This window comes from Erythrolamprus reginae, chromosome 3, assembly GCF_031021105.1.
Source record: "Erythrolamprus reginae isolate rEryReg1 chromosome 3, rEryReg1.hap1, whole genome shotgun sequence".
NCBI classification, from domain to species: Eukaryota; Metazoa; Chordata; class Lepidosauria; order Squamata; family Dipsadidae; genus Erythrolamprus; species Erythrolamprus reginae.
In genome coordinates, this window is record NC_091952.1 from 86218606 (window position 1) to 86236348 (window position 17743).

A 17743-nucleotide genomic window follows, 5' to 3' on the forward strand; every position below is an offset into this window, starting at 1 on the left:
TGAGTGAGATTCCCTGTAGTGCCATGTATGATGTAAGCTGGAATGACTTGAAAAATATTAATGAAAAACAATTCAATCTTCTTCTGTTTCTAAGTACTGTATGTGAGGCTGAAGAAAGCTAGGTCATTTCCCTACTAGTTATTTGCAATGTTTTCTACAAGCATTCAATCACCTTTTTACTAAAATAACCAGAATTAAATCAGGCTTTGTATTTCTTTAGCAATGTCTGGGCAATGGTGTGAAAATGTTATAAATATTTAGTGATGAAACACCTTAGATTGGAGGGTGTCATCTGAGCTATAATATTTTTGATATTTTTCTTAATAAGCTACATGAAAGCATCGAGGGATAATTTCTGCCATATCACAGGATCTTTTTGACATTTGAATTGAAGCTCTATCAGCAGAAAATTATATGGGCATCAAATTTCCATTGTCCATCTCTGTCCTATGTCAGCGTTCGGGTTACTGCCATTCATTCAACTTCCCTCCACAGCAATTGAGAAATCTACTTTTGTGCACTTCAAGAATATCTTTGGATAGGTAGAATAAGAGGAAAGATTCTGATCTAACAATGGTACAGTTAAGAATAATGTCTGTACCAAAAAAGGAGAATATTTGTAGCTCAGGATTGAAATGAGGGGTCCTTGGTGTTCTCGGAGCTTACTTGTTTTGTTACAGATATTTAATTACCATAATTAGGTAATATCAGCTCCCTCCAGAGATTCACACTGCCCCCACCGTCCTCGCCTTTCGCAAGAGTCTCAAGACTTATTTATGTTGCCAGACATGGGGCAATTAGATCAAGCCCCCTTCCCCTGTTTATGAGATGTAATGTGTGGTTGTGAATGAGTTGGCCGATTGATTTTAATATGTATGGGATTTTAGTAGTAATTTTTAATTAATTAGATTTCTTGTTGTGTTGTTTTTTGTATTCTGTGAGCCGCCCCGAGTCTTCGGAGAAGGGCGGCATACAAATCTTAATAATAATAATAATAATAATAATAATAATAATAATAATATCATCATCATCATCAGTGCTCTCACTCATGGACTTGGGAATAAACTGAAGGCAACATTGAAGTGACAAGGCAGGAAAAGAGACTGTCATATAAAATGGTCAAATGCAATTATGAAAAAGTGCATGGCCTTTGGCTTGGATGCTTGGACAGAGCAGCTAATTAAATTTGAGTGCCCTTTTTAAAAAAATGTTCCACTGTACTTAGCGAATATTCTTGAATTAGTTTCACTTGGATCATCAATCACTGTTAAGTGAAGAATAAGTAAGAATAAGAATTCTGGATAGTGGCAGCATTTTTATAAAATACTGTCCATTTGGAAAGCACAGTGGAACTGATACATAATCATCAACAAAACCATGTTTCTTGTGGAAAATAACTGTACAGCAAAAGATCTAAGAAATGAACTGATGTAGAAACTACTGTTATTGTAGTTCTGTTGAAGTATAAGAACACTCTTCTAAAATATGCACGTTGGGGAAAATGCTAATAATGTTATTGTTCTAAATTCTTGTGTTTCCTTTAGTAATACCAGCTGTACCTGTTGTTGTTCAAAATAAAACAATGGAGTCTCCAGCATTCAAGACGATAATACATTGGAAAAAGCAAACAGCAATCAATGAGACATATTGTGAGGAGCGATATAAGGAGACAATAGAAGAAACTTGGCATGTGAGACATTAGCTTCCTTCCTTCCTTCCTTCCTTCCTTCCTTCCTCCCTTCCTTCCTTCCTTCCTTCCTTCTTTCCTTCTAATTAGCAATTATCAATGTAGCATAGTAGGAAGTGAAGTATGGTATTTAAGGTCAGTTCTCAGATGATGGTTTCTGGAAGATCATGTTCATGTCTAATTTTGTAAGATTTAGTGATTTTTTTTGTAGAAGATGGCAACTCCGCCTCCTAAACGGGTTTCATGATCGGACTGGTAAATGTGATAGTCTCTTACTGTAATAATGAAATCAGGGAGGGAAGCATTCAGCCATTATTTCGAGACAAATAAATGTTGAATTTAGCAGTTTTTTGTAAGAGAAGGAGTTTGGGTATTTTGTTTACGATGCTTCTTGCATTAATTAGTTTGCATTTAAAATCAGCAATGGGTGATATTGAAGAAGTAAGAGGTAAGTAAGAATAGGCATGTACAGTATACCTATTTTTGGTTGATGAGGGATTGGTTTTGGATGATGGGGGTTGGCTGGTGGATTGCGGAACTTAATTTTGATGGAATTAGTATGGTAGTCAATGTATAGATTAGAATATCTTTGGTCTTGAAATCTTTTAAGATCTGCTCAGAGTTCACGGGTTCAAGATAAATCCAGGAATATATTTGTTAATACAGTTAAAAGATGGCACGCCTATATATTTTTATATTTTCAATACAGTATGCAACTCTTAGACTGGTTGAGTTGAATGCATGGCTACTCTATGAATGAACAGGCTGATATATATTAAAAAATGATGGTGCTGGGATGCAGTAAATCTTTCTTTACCCAGCCTGTGAAGGCTCTTCTTTCTCCAGAAAGTGTATCATCTCTAGAGCAACAAACTAGGAGACACAGGAACACATGGGGGAGAAGCAAGGGGGCAAGTGACTAAACAAATTTCATATCTTGACCCTAAACACACAGCTAACATACTCAGATCTTGGGAACAAATGTCAAGAAAAAGAGTTTGCATGATGTTGTCGCTTTTGATGCAATCTCAGTTTGTGTTAGATAAGTAGTGTATGTTTTCCTTCCTCCGGCATGAGCAAAATGTTGCTAACAACACAGTAGGAAGGAGATCTTTATTATCTTCACATTTTATTTTTAGAGAATTAAATATATACATAGCTTTAAATGTAATGGAAAGGTTATTTTAAGACTTTCCTTTAGCACTTCTTTAGTTTAAATTGATGTTCTTTCTCAAATAATCCCAAGGCAGAGTGAGCAAGCATCATTGCTCTCATTAAATTCAGGTACATTATCTTAATAGAAATGTTGAGAGATCTAATGAGGTACATATATTTGGGATTGAACTTCAGAAATGTCTGAGTTTCTACCGAGTGTTATTATCCAAACATGACTTTTAAGTAAAAATAGGTCCCATTAAGTATAAGTAACAGGAATATTTTGCCAGACCCATCATCGAATACAGCTCATCTGTTTGGAACTCATATCGCATCTCAGACATTAACACCCTTGAAAATGTCCAAAGATACTTCACCACAAGAGCCCTTCACTCCTCCACTCGAAATAGAATACCCTACGAGACTAGACTTTCAATCCTGGGCCTAGAAAGTTTAGAACTAAGACGCCTTAAACAAGATCTAAGTATTGCCCACAAGATCATATGCTGCAACGTCCTGCCTGTCGGCGACGACTTCAGCTTCAACCACAACAACACAAGAGCACACAACAGATTTAAACTTAATATTAACCGCTCCAAAATTGACTGTAAAAAATATAACTTCAGTAACCGAGCTGTCGAAGCATGGAACTCATTACCGGACTCCATACTGTCATCCCCAAACCCCCAACACTTTACCCTTAGATTATCTACGGTTGACCTATCCAGATTCCTAAGAGGTCAGTAAGGGGCGAGTACAAGTGCACTAGAGTGCCTTCCGTCCCCTGTCCTATTGCTCTCCTATATCTCCTATACCTTTCTTCTTTTCCTATATCTGTTCTTCTATTCTTTCATTGATATGTTCTATTACTATATCTTCTTTTCTATTATTTCTTAGATATATTTTACTATATCTCCTCTATAACCTTCATCACGTATTTTACTATGTGTATATAGATATATATATTGGACAAAATAAATAAATAAAATAAATAAAATAAAATAAATATTTCCAAATGAAGCAAAAATATTTTTTATTACCATCTAAGTCATATACATCTAGAATCTAATATTGTCACTTATATTGCTGTTTTTAATTGTATTTAATTGAAGATGCTAGCCCTGAGAATACTCTATTTCTGTTTGATTTATTCAATTATTGCTGATTTAAAAAATGAGAAGTTGACTGTTAGGAAAAAGAAGCTACAGGAGTAAATCATGTTTGAAAACAGAAAGGCCTTTGGTGTTCACACCACACTGTGTAGGAATCAAGGATTTAGGTTGAGATTAGAAGAATGAAAAAATGGATTTTACTGTTTCTCCGTTTTAGGTGAGAGACTGGAATGCTAATTTAAGAAATGAACTGAATACCGAGTACAACTTAGATGCAAATACAAAATATGAGTTTCAAATTAGATGCAAACTAACTCACCCCAGAAGCTTGTGGAGCAGATGGAGTGAATCTACAGTATATATTACTCCAGAGAAAGGTGAGTTTCACGGCTTTTTCTTGAATATCATTTTTCACAGAGAATGGGTAAAAACTTGAAGCCACCATAAATCAACTAATTACAGGTTTTTGAGTATTTTCAGCAAAAAGACAGACTAGAAAATATATGCAGCGAAAGGAAACTGTCACTCAGGAACTGGAATACTAGATTATATCTTTTTGCTCTTGTTTCCTGTATTATATTCATCAGGCTATATATAACCATAGCACTGTATTCTTTATGAATTTGAGATGTTTGTAAAAAAATGCATCTATGGAAGATTAACCCTATCATTTTCCAGCCATGTGTGCTAGAAATTCAAATATGCCATCAAATAGATGCCAGATACTACATCTTCTTTGTTCCTTATTACTTTGCTAGGGAGAGCAATAGCTTATATACTGCTTCATAGTGCTTTACAGCCCTCTCTAAGCAGTTTACAGAGTCAATATATTGCCCCCAACAATCTGGGTCCTTTTTTTACCAACCTCAGAAGGATGGAAGGCTGAGTCATCCTTGAGCCTGGTGAGAATTGAACTCCCGAACTGCAGGCAGCTGGCACTGTGCCACCATGGCTCTATCAATCACTTCCTTTTACACAGGCAGTCTTTGGGGACATGAACTTGCCAGTTCTTGATAGTTCTTTTGCATAAGACTCTTCCCGTTGATCTCCCCCTCAATGCTTTCCCAATGAGTCTGCGGAGAGGGGCGGCATACAAATCCAATAAATAAATAAAATAAATAAATTCCCTCTACCTGTCACTGGACAGGTAAGAATGGTGGCAAGGACACTTCTACCCTGTTTTTTTACAGTACTTAGGCAGAGGAAATTGGCAGAACCCTCACTACGTAGTTTCATCTGGTTAAAAAAATAAATGAAAGGAAGGATCATGCTTTCACAGATTAATTTGTTAAAGAAATTAATTTCTTTTTCACCAATCCTCCACCAAACCCTCTAAAAAAGAAATGGTGGGCAAATGTCCAGAGCTTTACTGGTCCAGAGTGGGAGAATCTTTTCAGAAGGAGCAGGAAGCAGGAAGGCTATGGAAGATAGCAACCCATGACCAGAAAGATGGGGTCTTCTTACCATGTTGTGCGATGGCCAACTGGGAGAGAGATATTTGCCTAGAAAGAAAGGATGCTCAACCATACAACGTGTCTAGAGCTGGCAGAAGTTGTAAAAAAGTATTTTTTGAAATGGAACAAGGAAGAAAGGGTGGAAGTTGCCTTTATCTGAGATGGGGACAAGTTGAGGACAATATTTATTTATTTATTTATTTATTAAATTTGTATGTCGACCCTCTCCGTAGACTCAGGGCGGCTCACAGCAATATTAAAAAACAATGTAAAATACAATGTAAAATATTTAAAAAACTAAAAACCCATAATTTAAAAAACATACACACAACATACCATACATAAACTATATACAGTATATATGTATTCCTATCTTTGAGCAACTATCTTCAAACCGGGGAAAGCAAGACATGGGAACCAATCCTTAGTCATTTGATAGAAATAATATGTCTAGTATAATTCATAATATGTCTAGTATAATTCATGATATGTCTAGTATAATTCATATCAAATGTCAAAAGTTCAAGGTAAGAAACCCTACTCTCTGTTTGGTACTCACCACTCCTCAATTTAATAAATTAAATTAAATTAAATTACTATTGTCAAAATTAGGGATAATCCATTCTGGCTCATTTCACCTAAGTAGCTAAAATAGTAGTGACTGAGAACAGGAAACCAATTTTAAAGACTGAGTTGACTTAACCAGCCAAAAATTCTACAAAAGAAGGAATATTGTTGCCAGTGGTATCCCACCAATAGTGGGTTCTAAAATGTTTTGCTACTGGTAAATGGCAGAAGCATCCTGGGTGGGTGAATGGATCCTCCTGCCATTGGTACTACATTGGTCCTTAGAATCTGGCTGAACCAGAAGCAATCCATCGCTGGATGTAACCGAGGAACAGGAGAGATTTTTGTAGGCTTAGCTACCTCCAAGCTTTTTCTGCTCCTTCCCTCCGAAAGTTACCACAAGCCCTAAACTCAAAAGAGAAAATTTCTAATCTCACTAAGAAATGCAATATATTGAGATACAATTTTGGTTAGCCCACAGTTTCACTCTTTTTTGTCAACATCACATAAAAGTTTAGCGCATTACAGTAGTCCCTCGCTATACCGCGCTTCACCTACTGCGGCTTCACTTCATCACGGGTTTTCAAGAAATATTAATGAGAAAAATCATTCGCGGATCTTCGCTGGTTCGCGGGTTTCTGAGGAAGTCGATCGGCAGATTTAAACAGCCCGCCGAACTCGATTGGCAGGTTTAAAAAAAAAAATATATCTAAAATTGTAAATACTGTATTTAAATACTGTATCTAAAATAAATAATGTGTGGGAAGGGTTTATAAACACTTAAAACAATGAAAACTTACCAAACAATTACAATATAAATACTTAAATAAGTACTATCAGTCGATAAATTCCCCATCGCGGATTTCACCTATCGCGGCCGGGTCTGGAACGTAACACCAGCGATAGGTGAGGGACTACTGTATAGGAAGCCGTATTATCAGAGAATTAGCGACCCCTGCTGACAGAACTGGATTCTAAGTAAGAAAAAAATATTTTTGTTTTCCCGTTCAAGAGTCTTTTAGGACATTAATTTCAGCAATGGCTTCCCATTCTGCTCTGAAATTCATCAGGTGAATTCTTTCCCATTGTTGTAATTTCCTATCAAAACTGTCATTTCCTGAATGTATTAGCTACTAGGAGCCCTTATTTGGCAAAGTCAGCTTTGTGATATTTTTTTGTGGTTATAGAAACATAGAACCATAGAAGACTGATGGCAGAAAAAGACATCATGATCCATCTAGTCTGCCCTTATACTATTTTCTGTATTTTATCTTAGGATAGTTATATGTTTATCCCAGGCATGTTTAATTTCAGTTACTGTGGATTTACCAACCACGTCTGCTGGAAGTTTGTTCCAAGGATCTACTACTCTTTCAGTAAAATAATATTTTCTCACGTTGCTTTTGATCTTTCCCCCAACTAACTTCAGATTGTGTCCCCTTGTTCTTGTGTTCACTTTCCTATTAAAAACACTTCCCTCCTGGACCTTATTTAACCCTTTAACATATTTAAATGTTTCGATCATGTCCCCCCTTTCCCTTCTGTCCTCCAGACTATACAGATTGAGTTCATTAAGTCTAAAAGAACCCAAATGGCAGTGTCCGGGCAGGTGGGTGCTTAAGACCTTCCACCATTCTTGTAGCCCGTCTTTGGACCCATTCAATTTTGTCAATATCTTTTTGTAGGTGAGGTCTCCAGAACTGAACACAGTATTCCAAATGTGGTTATACTGTTGTTGTTCTGTCCTCATTGTCGGGAAAAGGGGAGAAATGATATGTTCAAATACTTTAAAAGTTTCCCACTATAACACACAACTAGAGGAGGTTCCTCCCGTTTTGGACCCAAATCAGTAGCAAACCACTGGTGTTGTCATGGTGATGTCATGGAACCATTTCTGTCAGTGGCTGTCACTGGATGCCACCATTTGGGCGGTGGGGGTGTTTTTTAGAATGTTTTTGGGCATTTTTGTTTTGGGGATTTTTTTAAAAAAAATTCTGCGCATGCCCAGAAGCCGAGTTTCCAGAACTGCGCGTGCACCACCATCTTGTTTTTGGTTGGTGTTTTTGGGGGGGAATTTTTTGAGAATTTTTGGCCCTGAGCATGCAGTTAGAACACAACAATACACAACATATTTATATAAAGCTAACTTGGTTTATACCATAGACCCAATTTTCTCTGAATAACCCATTGAACCAGAAAGTGATAACAATGAGTTCACATAACGCACTAAACCTAAATGCGATTGACCAGATTGTGATTTTGTATGTCTTGCCTTTTATGTTTCAACTTAAAGTGTGAACTTGGGTTGCTAAAGCAGCAGCTAATAGCTACTTACTGATCTGTTATATAATGCATTGTTTCCCAACCTTGGCAACTTGAAGATATCTGGACTTCAACTCCCAGAATTCCCCAGCCAGCATTCGCTGGCTGGGGAATTCTGGGAGTTGAAGTCCAAATATCTTCAAGTTGCCAAGGTTGGGAAACACTGATATAATGTATTAGTAATTATTGACTATCAGTAATATGTACTCTTATTTATGGGTAGGTAGAAACTCAGTTATGGGTAGTTATCCTCTCCAGCAAGCTGGCAGGGAAGCTATCACTCTCCATATGTAATTGAATTATAACTACGAGAGAATTCAAACAATACATGTTCAGTGATTGATATTGCAAAATGAAATTCAGCAACAGTAGAAAGAAAGGAAGGAAGCATTAAATTACCATTTATTGGAGAATGGAAATATGCCCATCCTCTAGATCAGTGTTTTTCAACCAGTGTGCCGTGAGACATGGTCAGGTGTGCCGCGAAGCTCAGAGAGAGAAAGAAAGCAAGAGAGAGAGAAAGAAAGCAAGAGACAGAAAGAGAACAAGAGAGAGAGAGAAAGCAAGAGAGAGAGAGAAAAAGAAAGCAAGAGAGGGAAAGAGCGAGCGAGAGAAAGAGAACAAGAGAGAGAGAGAAAGCAAGAGAGAGAAAGAACAAGTGAAAGAAAGCAAGAGAGAGAGAAAGAGATAAAAAGAAAGCAAGAGAGAAAGAGAAAGAGAGGGAGGGAAGGAGAGAGAGAAAGACATAGAGGGAGGTAGGGGGGGAGAGAGAAAGAGGGCAAAAAAGAGAGGAAGGAAGGAAGAGAAAGAAAGAGGGATGGAGAGAGAAAGAAGGAAGGGAGAGAAAGAGGCAGGGAGAGAGAAATAGAGCGAAAGGGAGGAAGAGAGAGAGAGAATTTTTTTGTCCAAACTTTTTTTAGCCCCCACCCTCCCCCCACTCAATGTGCCCCAGGGTTTCGTAAATGTAAAAAATGTGCCGCGGCTCAAAAAAGGTTGAAAAGCACTGCTCTAGATTACTAGTATATGTTTGGATTTACTGCAACTCTTGAAGTTAAAGCTATTTGCTGCAATATAATAGCCCCCTATATAGAATGGAATGGAATGGAATGGAATGGAATGGAATGGAATGGAATAGAATAGAATAGAATAGAATAGAATTCTTTATTGGCCAAGTATGATTGGACACAAGGAATTTGTCTTTGGTACATATTCTCTCAGTGTACCTAAAGAAAAAATAAAATATATTCATCAAGAATCATAAGATACAACACAGTGATAGCCATAGAATAGTAATAAGCAATCAAATCATACTAGGAAACAATAAAACAATATAAATTGTAAAGATCCAAACAACATGGTTATAGCCATAAGTAGGAAGAGATAGATACTAGGAATATAGTGTAATACCGTAGTAGCTTCCTACACTATCTTTCCAAAATCAACAGACTCATTTTCCATGCTTGCTTATGATCTTTAAAAAAATTTTTTTTAAATAGTTCCTTTGCTCCATTGTTATAATTATTCCTCAGTGTAAGAGCAATGCTATAGCAGGAGTCATGATATACTGTATATATATATTTGTCATATGTTTCTCTCCTATTTTTAAATACAGAACCAGCTGCTGTACTTGATGTATGGAGGAAATTTGGGCCAGTTTATCCCAATGGTACTCAAGAAGTGACTGTCTTGATCAAGGTGATAATAAACACCATTTATACAAAACAATAATTATCATTAGCAAATAAAAACCAGGCACCACAGTGGGAGCATAGGTCAAAAAAGTAAAAAATGGCAGATTTGACCACACAGTCAAATCTTTTAAATGTTTGTTGGCTATGCAATGCATATTTAAAGGGGTGAAGATTGCTTTATGGGTTGCACTTTGAAGGAGACCTGATCTGCTTCAGACCTGATTTACCTCAGTGGTTCCAAAGGATTGAGAGAAAAGGGCCAGATTAATAAACTAAATTGGCTGTAGGAAACACCACTGGGCAAGGCTATAATTTCTTCTCCCGCTTCTGTGTAAAAACAGTGGAAAACATCTGGGTCAATAGGCCAGAGGAAGGTATAGCTACTGTATTTTCCGGAGTATAAGACACATCTCCCCTCCCCCCTAAAAGAGAGTGGAATGTCAGTGTGTCTTATACAACAAATACAGCCATTTCTTTTTGGCCTCCTGAAGCCCTATCCCTCCCCAATCCATTTTTGTGAAAATTGGGCCCGTTTTTCACAAAAAAATGGGGTGGACAGAGGGTCTGGGAAGCCTGCAGAGAGCCCCTGGGGACTGGGGAAGGCAAAAATACACCCAATTTTGTGAAAAAATGAGTGGAAATGGTCCATTTTTTTCACAAAAACTGGGACATTTTTTCAATCCCCTAGTACTCAGGAGCTCTCTGCTGGCTTCCCAGACCCTTTGCCTACCCCATTTGTGAAAAAAAATTGGTGAAAAACAGCCCATTTTTTACAAAACAAGGGGTTTTTTGCCTTGTAATTACCCCATATAGTAGACCTGGGCAAGGGGCACCCCGCTATCTGAGACCGGTCCACGGAGGTCGGGGTCCACTCCAGTGCGAGGATGAAAGAACTCACCACGTCTGCAGGGACTTCTCTGGTTCCTGATTTCCTGATGAATCATGAGGAAATCAGGAACCAGAGGAGTCCCGGCAGATGCAGTGAGCTCTTTCATCCTCGCACTGGAGCGGACCCCGACCTCCTACCGAGAGCGGCCGAGCACAGAAACCACGCAAACACTCCAGCACAGTGACTGTGGTGCATCATGTTGCCGTAAAGCAAACAATTAGGGGTCTGTAGAGTGGGTCTGGGTGTTTAGGTCAGGCCAGGGTCTGGGTCTTTAGAGTTGTCAGCACCGAGAAAATTCCCTAGCTGTGAGCTGTACAGGAGTGGTACACAGATATCACATGCTTCCTCCCCTGTCCTCTGCAGCAGTATTGGGTACAACTGAGTTAATCATATTAGTCCGGCCCTCTAAAACCATCCCAATTTCTCATGCGGCCCCATGGCAAAATTAATTGCCCACCCCTGCCATATAGAATGACTGGAGGAGGAATTCTGGGAGTTGAAGTCCACTAGTCTTAAAGCTGTCAAGGTTGAAGACCCCTGAGTTAGGGGTTAGGAGTGCAAAGATCCGATGGAGTTTTCTAGGCTCATGCTTTTGAGGGATTTCAGAGACAGAGGCAGCTTGGCAACCATGGACCTCATCCAGATTATTAAGGGCCCTACTCAGAGATGGGGGAAGGACACACATTAGATGTGATCTTCATCTTAGAATTACGGTGTGCTTTGATGTTGAGTATTGACCTCAACATCTTATCAAGGAGAGATCATGCTCTCCTAGCCTTGACATCCTCTGCAGTTAACTCCCACTGCAGGAAGGAAGGACCAATTCAGTTAGTCTGCCCCCAAATAATTCATGAGTCCAGCTGGATTCCATAGAGACCTTAGATTTATTCCTAAAATCTGTTGCATGGCTAGTGCAAGGCCTTATCTTGGAATGAGCAGGCAATTACAACCTTGGATTATATCATTCCTGTTCTTACTCTGCATTTGTGGATTCTTGAATTCCTTCAACTTTCAGAAGATGAAACAATGCAATTCATGCCAGAAGCACCACTAGGAAGACAAAGAATGAATTGGTCAGAGCCTAGCTAATAATTGCCACTTGCACTGAAACAGATGCTCTTATTGTGTGACCGGATAGCTGGCTGGCAAGTTCATTTTGAGTGACCAGATTGCTCCTTGGGAAGGAGGGGCAAAGGAACATCTGCAAAGCCACAGTGAAGACTATTCTAAGCATTTCATGGATAAAGTATCTTAGATTTATACCTGGAATTTCAATGGGACCAGATGGGGGTTGCTGCTACTGAAGCTAACAGTTGCGCATAACTCCATGTCTCCGGCGCGTGCACATGTGCGTCCAAGCAAAATCGCCAAAATCTGACACATGAGATTTTGCTTCCTGCGCATGCACAGAAGCAAAATCTCACTCGGATGTGCGCATGCGCACACATCGGAGACTCAAAGCTGTACACGAAGCTGTTTGATTGTTTGTTTGTTTGTTATTTATTTATTTATTTGTTTATTTGTTTATTTACTTACTTACTTACTTACTTACTTACTTACTTACTTACTTACTTACTTACTTACTTATTTATTTATTTAGATTTATATGCCGCCCCTCTCCGAGGACTCGGGGCGGCTCACAGCATGTACAGAAAAAACAGGAAACAATAATAACAACAATCCAATTGTACCTTAAAAAACAATCTTAAAATTCTAATTAAAAACTATCAATATCATTCATTCATTGAGCAGTCAAACTAAGCATTCATCAGTCAGGGGGGAAGGTCTAAGGAACCCCAGGCCTGGCGGCAAAGATGAGTTTTTAAACTTTTTTGGAAGGCAAGGAGGGTTGGGGAAGTATGAATCTCCGGTGGGAGCTGATTCCAGAGGGCCAGGGCCACCACAGAGAAGGCTCTTCCCCTAGGTCCCGCCAGCCGACATTGTTTGGTCGACAGGACCCTAAGGAGACTAACTCTGTGGGACCTCACCGGTCGCTGGGATTCGTGCGGCAGAAGGCGGTCTCGGAGATAATCTGGTCCTATGCCATGTAGGGCTTTATAGGTCATAACCAACACTTTGAATTGTGTCCGGAAACAAATTGGTATCCAGTGCCAATTTCCGCTACCGGTGTGATGGCATCAACCGTACCGGTAGGAACCCGCTACTGAGTGGGACCGTTCTATGGAATAGAAGAGTGTAAATATAAATGTATAGAAATAAAGTATGATGTACAGTCTTGCTTGGTTATCTAGGGAGAGTTCCAAAGTGGACAAAGGCTCTCACCACCTGTGTTTTCGATCCAATTCGCTTGCAGGTAAAGGCCTGCCAAGTAATGGTGAGATTGGACATAGCGAAGGCTTCGTTGTAGAAGGAAAAGTTTCACCTGCTTTGAAAGAGGTGAACTTACCCATACGGAAAAGTTTTTTCCCTTCTTATTTGATTTTGAGAACATTCCAAACATTTCAATTTTTTTTTAAAAAAATATCCTACTAAAATTCTGCTTGAAGGTACAATTTGAAGAAGGTGAAATGGCAGATAGTAAAATACTTAAATGACTCCCCACTTTTTGGGTTGGTTCTGATTAATTCTTCATGAATCCTTTCAAATGCTACTGGAGGTAGATGGCATTTCAGGTGTAATTTAGCCCTCCTGGGCTAGTTATTTAGCTCCTGAGTTAGTTCAATCATCTTTTCCTTTGGATTTCACATTTCTGCAACTTTTGGGATATTATATGTACAAATAATGAAAGATTAGTTTTTGCTGTTCTCTAAAGGCAATTCTGCATTTCTCTAGCCACTGTCTCCAAAGGAAAGCAGAGGAAAAATTCTCTATTATAGAATATTTTATGAAAAACAAGGAAGGAAGGTGGACTTATGTAAAACAAGAGAATTACACTGCAAAGTGAGGGTGCCTCCATCAGTGACCGCTATTTATGTAACAGCACACAATTCCAAAGGAAGTTCCAAACCTGCAAATATTATAGTGAAACAACCGCCTCACAGTGACCAAGGTAAGATATCAGAAAGCAAGCAAATTTTTCAGAAATTGGTACTGTGTTATGTTAGATCAATAAAACACTCAGAGTCTTCTGTAATGGGGAGCTGTAATAAATGTTTGTTTGTTTGTTTGTTTGTTTGTTTGTTTGATTGATTGATTGATTGACTGATTTTTTTATGCCGCCTTTCTCCTTAGACTCAGGGCGGCTTACAACATGTTAGCAATAGCACTTTTTAACAGAGCCAGCATATTGCCCCCACAATCCGGGTCCTCATTTTACCTATCTTGGAAGGATGGAAGGATGGGTCAACCTTGAGCCGGTGACGAGATTTGAACTGCTGACCTGCATATTGCTATTGCATAACCCTGAGTCTAAAAGTGCTATTGCTATTGCATTAACCCATCCCTGAGTCACTGCCAGTCATAAATACATGTCTGCAGCCAAGTGCTCACATTTTTATCACATGACCATGAGGATGCTATGACGGTCATAAGTGTAAGTCACTTTTTTCAGTGCCATTGTAAATGACTATGGTCGCTTATAAATAATACTACATTTTGAATTTTGCCATCTGCAGATCGAAGAAGCTATTAAATGAATTCAGACAGTTTACTTCATTCACTATGACTATATCTGCAATATACAAATGTATAATTATACATATACCCAAATTTCAAAGACACCCTGTTGAAAAATATGTACTGCTCAAAAAAATAAAGGAAACGCTCAAACAACACATCCCAGATCTGAATTAATGAAATATTCTCATTGAATATTTCATTTGCACAGCTATTCCATTTGCACAACAGCATGTGAAATTGATTGTCAATCAGTGTTGCTACCTAAATGGACAGTTTGATTTCACAGAAGTTTGATTTACTTGGAGTTATATTGTGTTGTTTAAGTGTTCCTTTTAATTTTTGAGCAGTGTACAATTCCAATGCAGGTATAAATAATATAGCAGGAAATTGGGATCTAAAATATATATTTAAAAGATTAGTTTCTTGTCATTGTGATTATTAAAACATTATCTATATAAAAATGTGACTGCTAAATTTCAGGTCACAAATGAGTTAGTAGTCATGATACTGCCTTAAAATATTCCTTTACAGTTCAATCTATAGTAGTCAGGCTAGTACATCTTATCATTTCCGCACTCTAAGAATTACAATTGCATAGCAAATGTGTGCCTTGTTTGTTGACTAATTTTCCTACAGTGCCCTCTACAGATTCAATCTAAATATACCATTCTTAGAAACATTTCAAAAAACAATTATTTGTTAGAGTGCTCCTAACAGAAACAATATTATTTTTTAATTCACCTCTGGATATTGTTCTATCAAACTTCTACCAAAGTTCTATCTGTTTGCCTCATTAATTCAGTTTAGGCACATAAATTTTTCTATCAAAATGTACCCTTTTGACCTAATTATTCAGCTCCTGCAGTTTCTGAAAATATAGAAAACTCATAAAATCTTATCCCAATGGATGATTTGCGCTGGAATATATGAAGCCACCCTTTATGTTTTAGGAAGAATACACAGAGAAATGTTGCCACAGAGAAATGATAACACCATGGGAAAGAGTTTCACCAAATGTATTTCACCTTGTGTGTTACAACAGAGAATGAGCAATCCATCAAGCTGAGCCATAATTTCTTTTAGCCATGGCTTGTTGAATTAGTCTTGCATACAGGACATATATCCTGTATTTATTTTATTTTATTTTATTTTATTTATTTTGTCAAACAATTATAGGGTGGTAATTTGTACAAATAAAACTTTAGATAACTAATGATAAAAAGAAGCGATAGAAGACTATAGGACAGGGACGGTAGGCACAATGGTGCGCTTATGCATGCCCCTTACAGTCCTCTTAGAAAGTGGGAGAGGTCGATTGTAGATAGTCTAAAGTTAAAGGTTTTGGGGTTAGGAGTAGAAACCACAGAGTCAGGTAGTGCATTTCAGGCGTTGATTATTCTGTTGCTGAAGTCGTATTTTTTGCAGTCTAGTTTGGAGCGATTGACATTTAGTTTAAATTGGTTTCATGCTTGTGTGTTGTTGCGGTTGAAGGTGAAGTAGTCGTTAACAGGTAGAACATTTTGGTATATGATTTTATGAACAATAGTTAAGTCGGAACAGAGACAATGGAGTTGTAAGTTGTCTAATCCAGTGTTTCCCAACCTTTTTTGAGCCGCGGCACATTATTCATATTTTCAAAATCCTGGGGAACACTGAAAGGGGGGGGCGGGCTAAAGAAAAGTTTGGACAAAAAACCTCTCTCTCTTCCTCCCTTTCGCTCTATTTCTCCCTCTTTCTCTCTTTTCCTTCCTTCCCTTCTTTCTCTCTCTCCATCCCTCTTTCTTTCTTTCTTCCTCTCTTTTTTGCTCTCTTTCTCTCTCCCTCCTTCCCTTCCTCTATGTCTTTCTCTCTCCCTTGCTCTCTCTCTGTCTCTGTTGCTATCTCTTTCTTGCTTTTCTCTCTCTCTCTTGCTCTCTCTCTCTCTCTCACTGTCTTGCTATATGTCTCTTTCTTTCTCTTTGCCTCTCTTGCTATCTCTCTTTCTTTCTCTCTCTCTTTCTCTCTCTCTGTCTCTCTTGCTATGTCTCTCTTTCTTTCTCTTTCTCTCTCTCTCTGTGCCTCTCTTGCTAAGTCTCTCTTTTTCTCTTGCTATGTCTCTCTTGCTAAGTCTCTCTCTCTGCCTCTCTTGCTATGTCTCTCTTTCTCTCTCTCTTTCTCTATCTCTCTTTCTCTGCCTCTCTTGCTGTCTCTTTTTCTTGCTCTGTCTCTCTTTCTCTGCCTCTCTTGCTATGTCTCTCTCTCTCTCTCTCTGCCTCTCTTATATGTCTCTCTTTCTTTCTTTCTCTCTCTCTCTCAGCTGACTGCAAGCGGGAGCCCTGACGGCGGCAGCTGGACATGGTGCTGGACACCGTATATGCCAGGCATGCAGCGCCAGCATGTACGACGTCCAGCAGCACATCCAACCGCCACCGTCAGGGCTCTCGCTTGCAGTCAGCTGAGAGAGAGAGAGCGATCCCTCTCGCCGCCGCCATCTCCCCATGACTGCCTGCGGCCGCTGCGGCCGCCCCCCCCCCGCTCACATTGGACACTTGCCGTCGACGCCAGAGAAGCTCCAGCTGGGCGGGGCGCTGCCGGTACTTCCGTCCTGGGGCTACCACTCACAGCTGTCAACCGGCTCCTGCTCGATGCCGCGGTTTTCGGCGCTCTCCTGCTGGGCCCCAAAGAAGGAAGGCGGGAAAAAGGTGCAAAGAATGGAGCTCTCCTTCTTCCTGCCTTCCTTCTTTGGGGCCCAGCAGGAGAGCGCCGAAAACCGCGGCATCGAGCAGGAGGCGGGGGACAGCTGCGAGCGGGAGCCCCAGGACGGAAGTACCGGCAGCGCCCCACCCAGCTGAAGCTTGGCGGCACACCTGGCCATGTCTCGCGGCACACCAGTGTGCCGCGGCACACCGGTTGGGAAACGCTGGTCTAATCGAAGAATTTCAAGTCTGGCAGAGTAAGGTATTTTGGTGTGAGAAGAGGAGTGAAGGACTCTTCTTGTGAAATATTTCTGGACTCTCTCAATTGTGTTGATGTCAGGTTCCATACAGGTGGGCTGTATTCTAGGATTGGCCTAACAAATGTTTTGTAAGCTCTTGTTACATGTTATATGTTTGCCGTTAAAAGAGACATTGTGTGATGGGATATGCCTATGAAGCAGAACTGTTATTTATGTATTTATTTATTTATTTATTTATTTATTTATTTATTTATTTTCCAATGCACAATAATACACAATGAAGATAATAGAGGACGCCTTCGAGGAAATAGAATTAGAGAAAGAATAGAAGAGAGAGTATAGGATAAAATAA

At 39.2% G+C, this 17743-nt stretch overlaps 1 protein-coding gene across 1 annotated transcript in view; it reads left to right on the forward strand.

Moving 5' to 3' along the window:
• Positions 1-17743, forward strand: part of IL23R (interleukin 23 receptor) — a 65110-nt gene that overhangs the window by 30932 nt on the left and 16435 nt on the right. Inside the window, exons 6-9 of the mRNA XM_070748981.1 lie at positions 1545-1690; positions 4172-4331; positions 9910-9992; positions 13671-13887. Of these exons, the coding sequence (XP_070605082.1) occupies positions 1545-1690; positions 4172-4331; positions 9910-9992; positions 13671-13887 (606 nt within the window). The remainder of the gene's footprint in view (positions 1-1544; positions 1691-4171; positions 4332-9909; positions 9993-13670; positions 13888-17743) is intronic.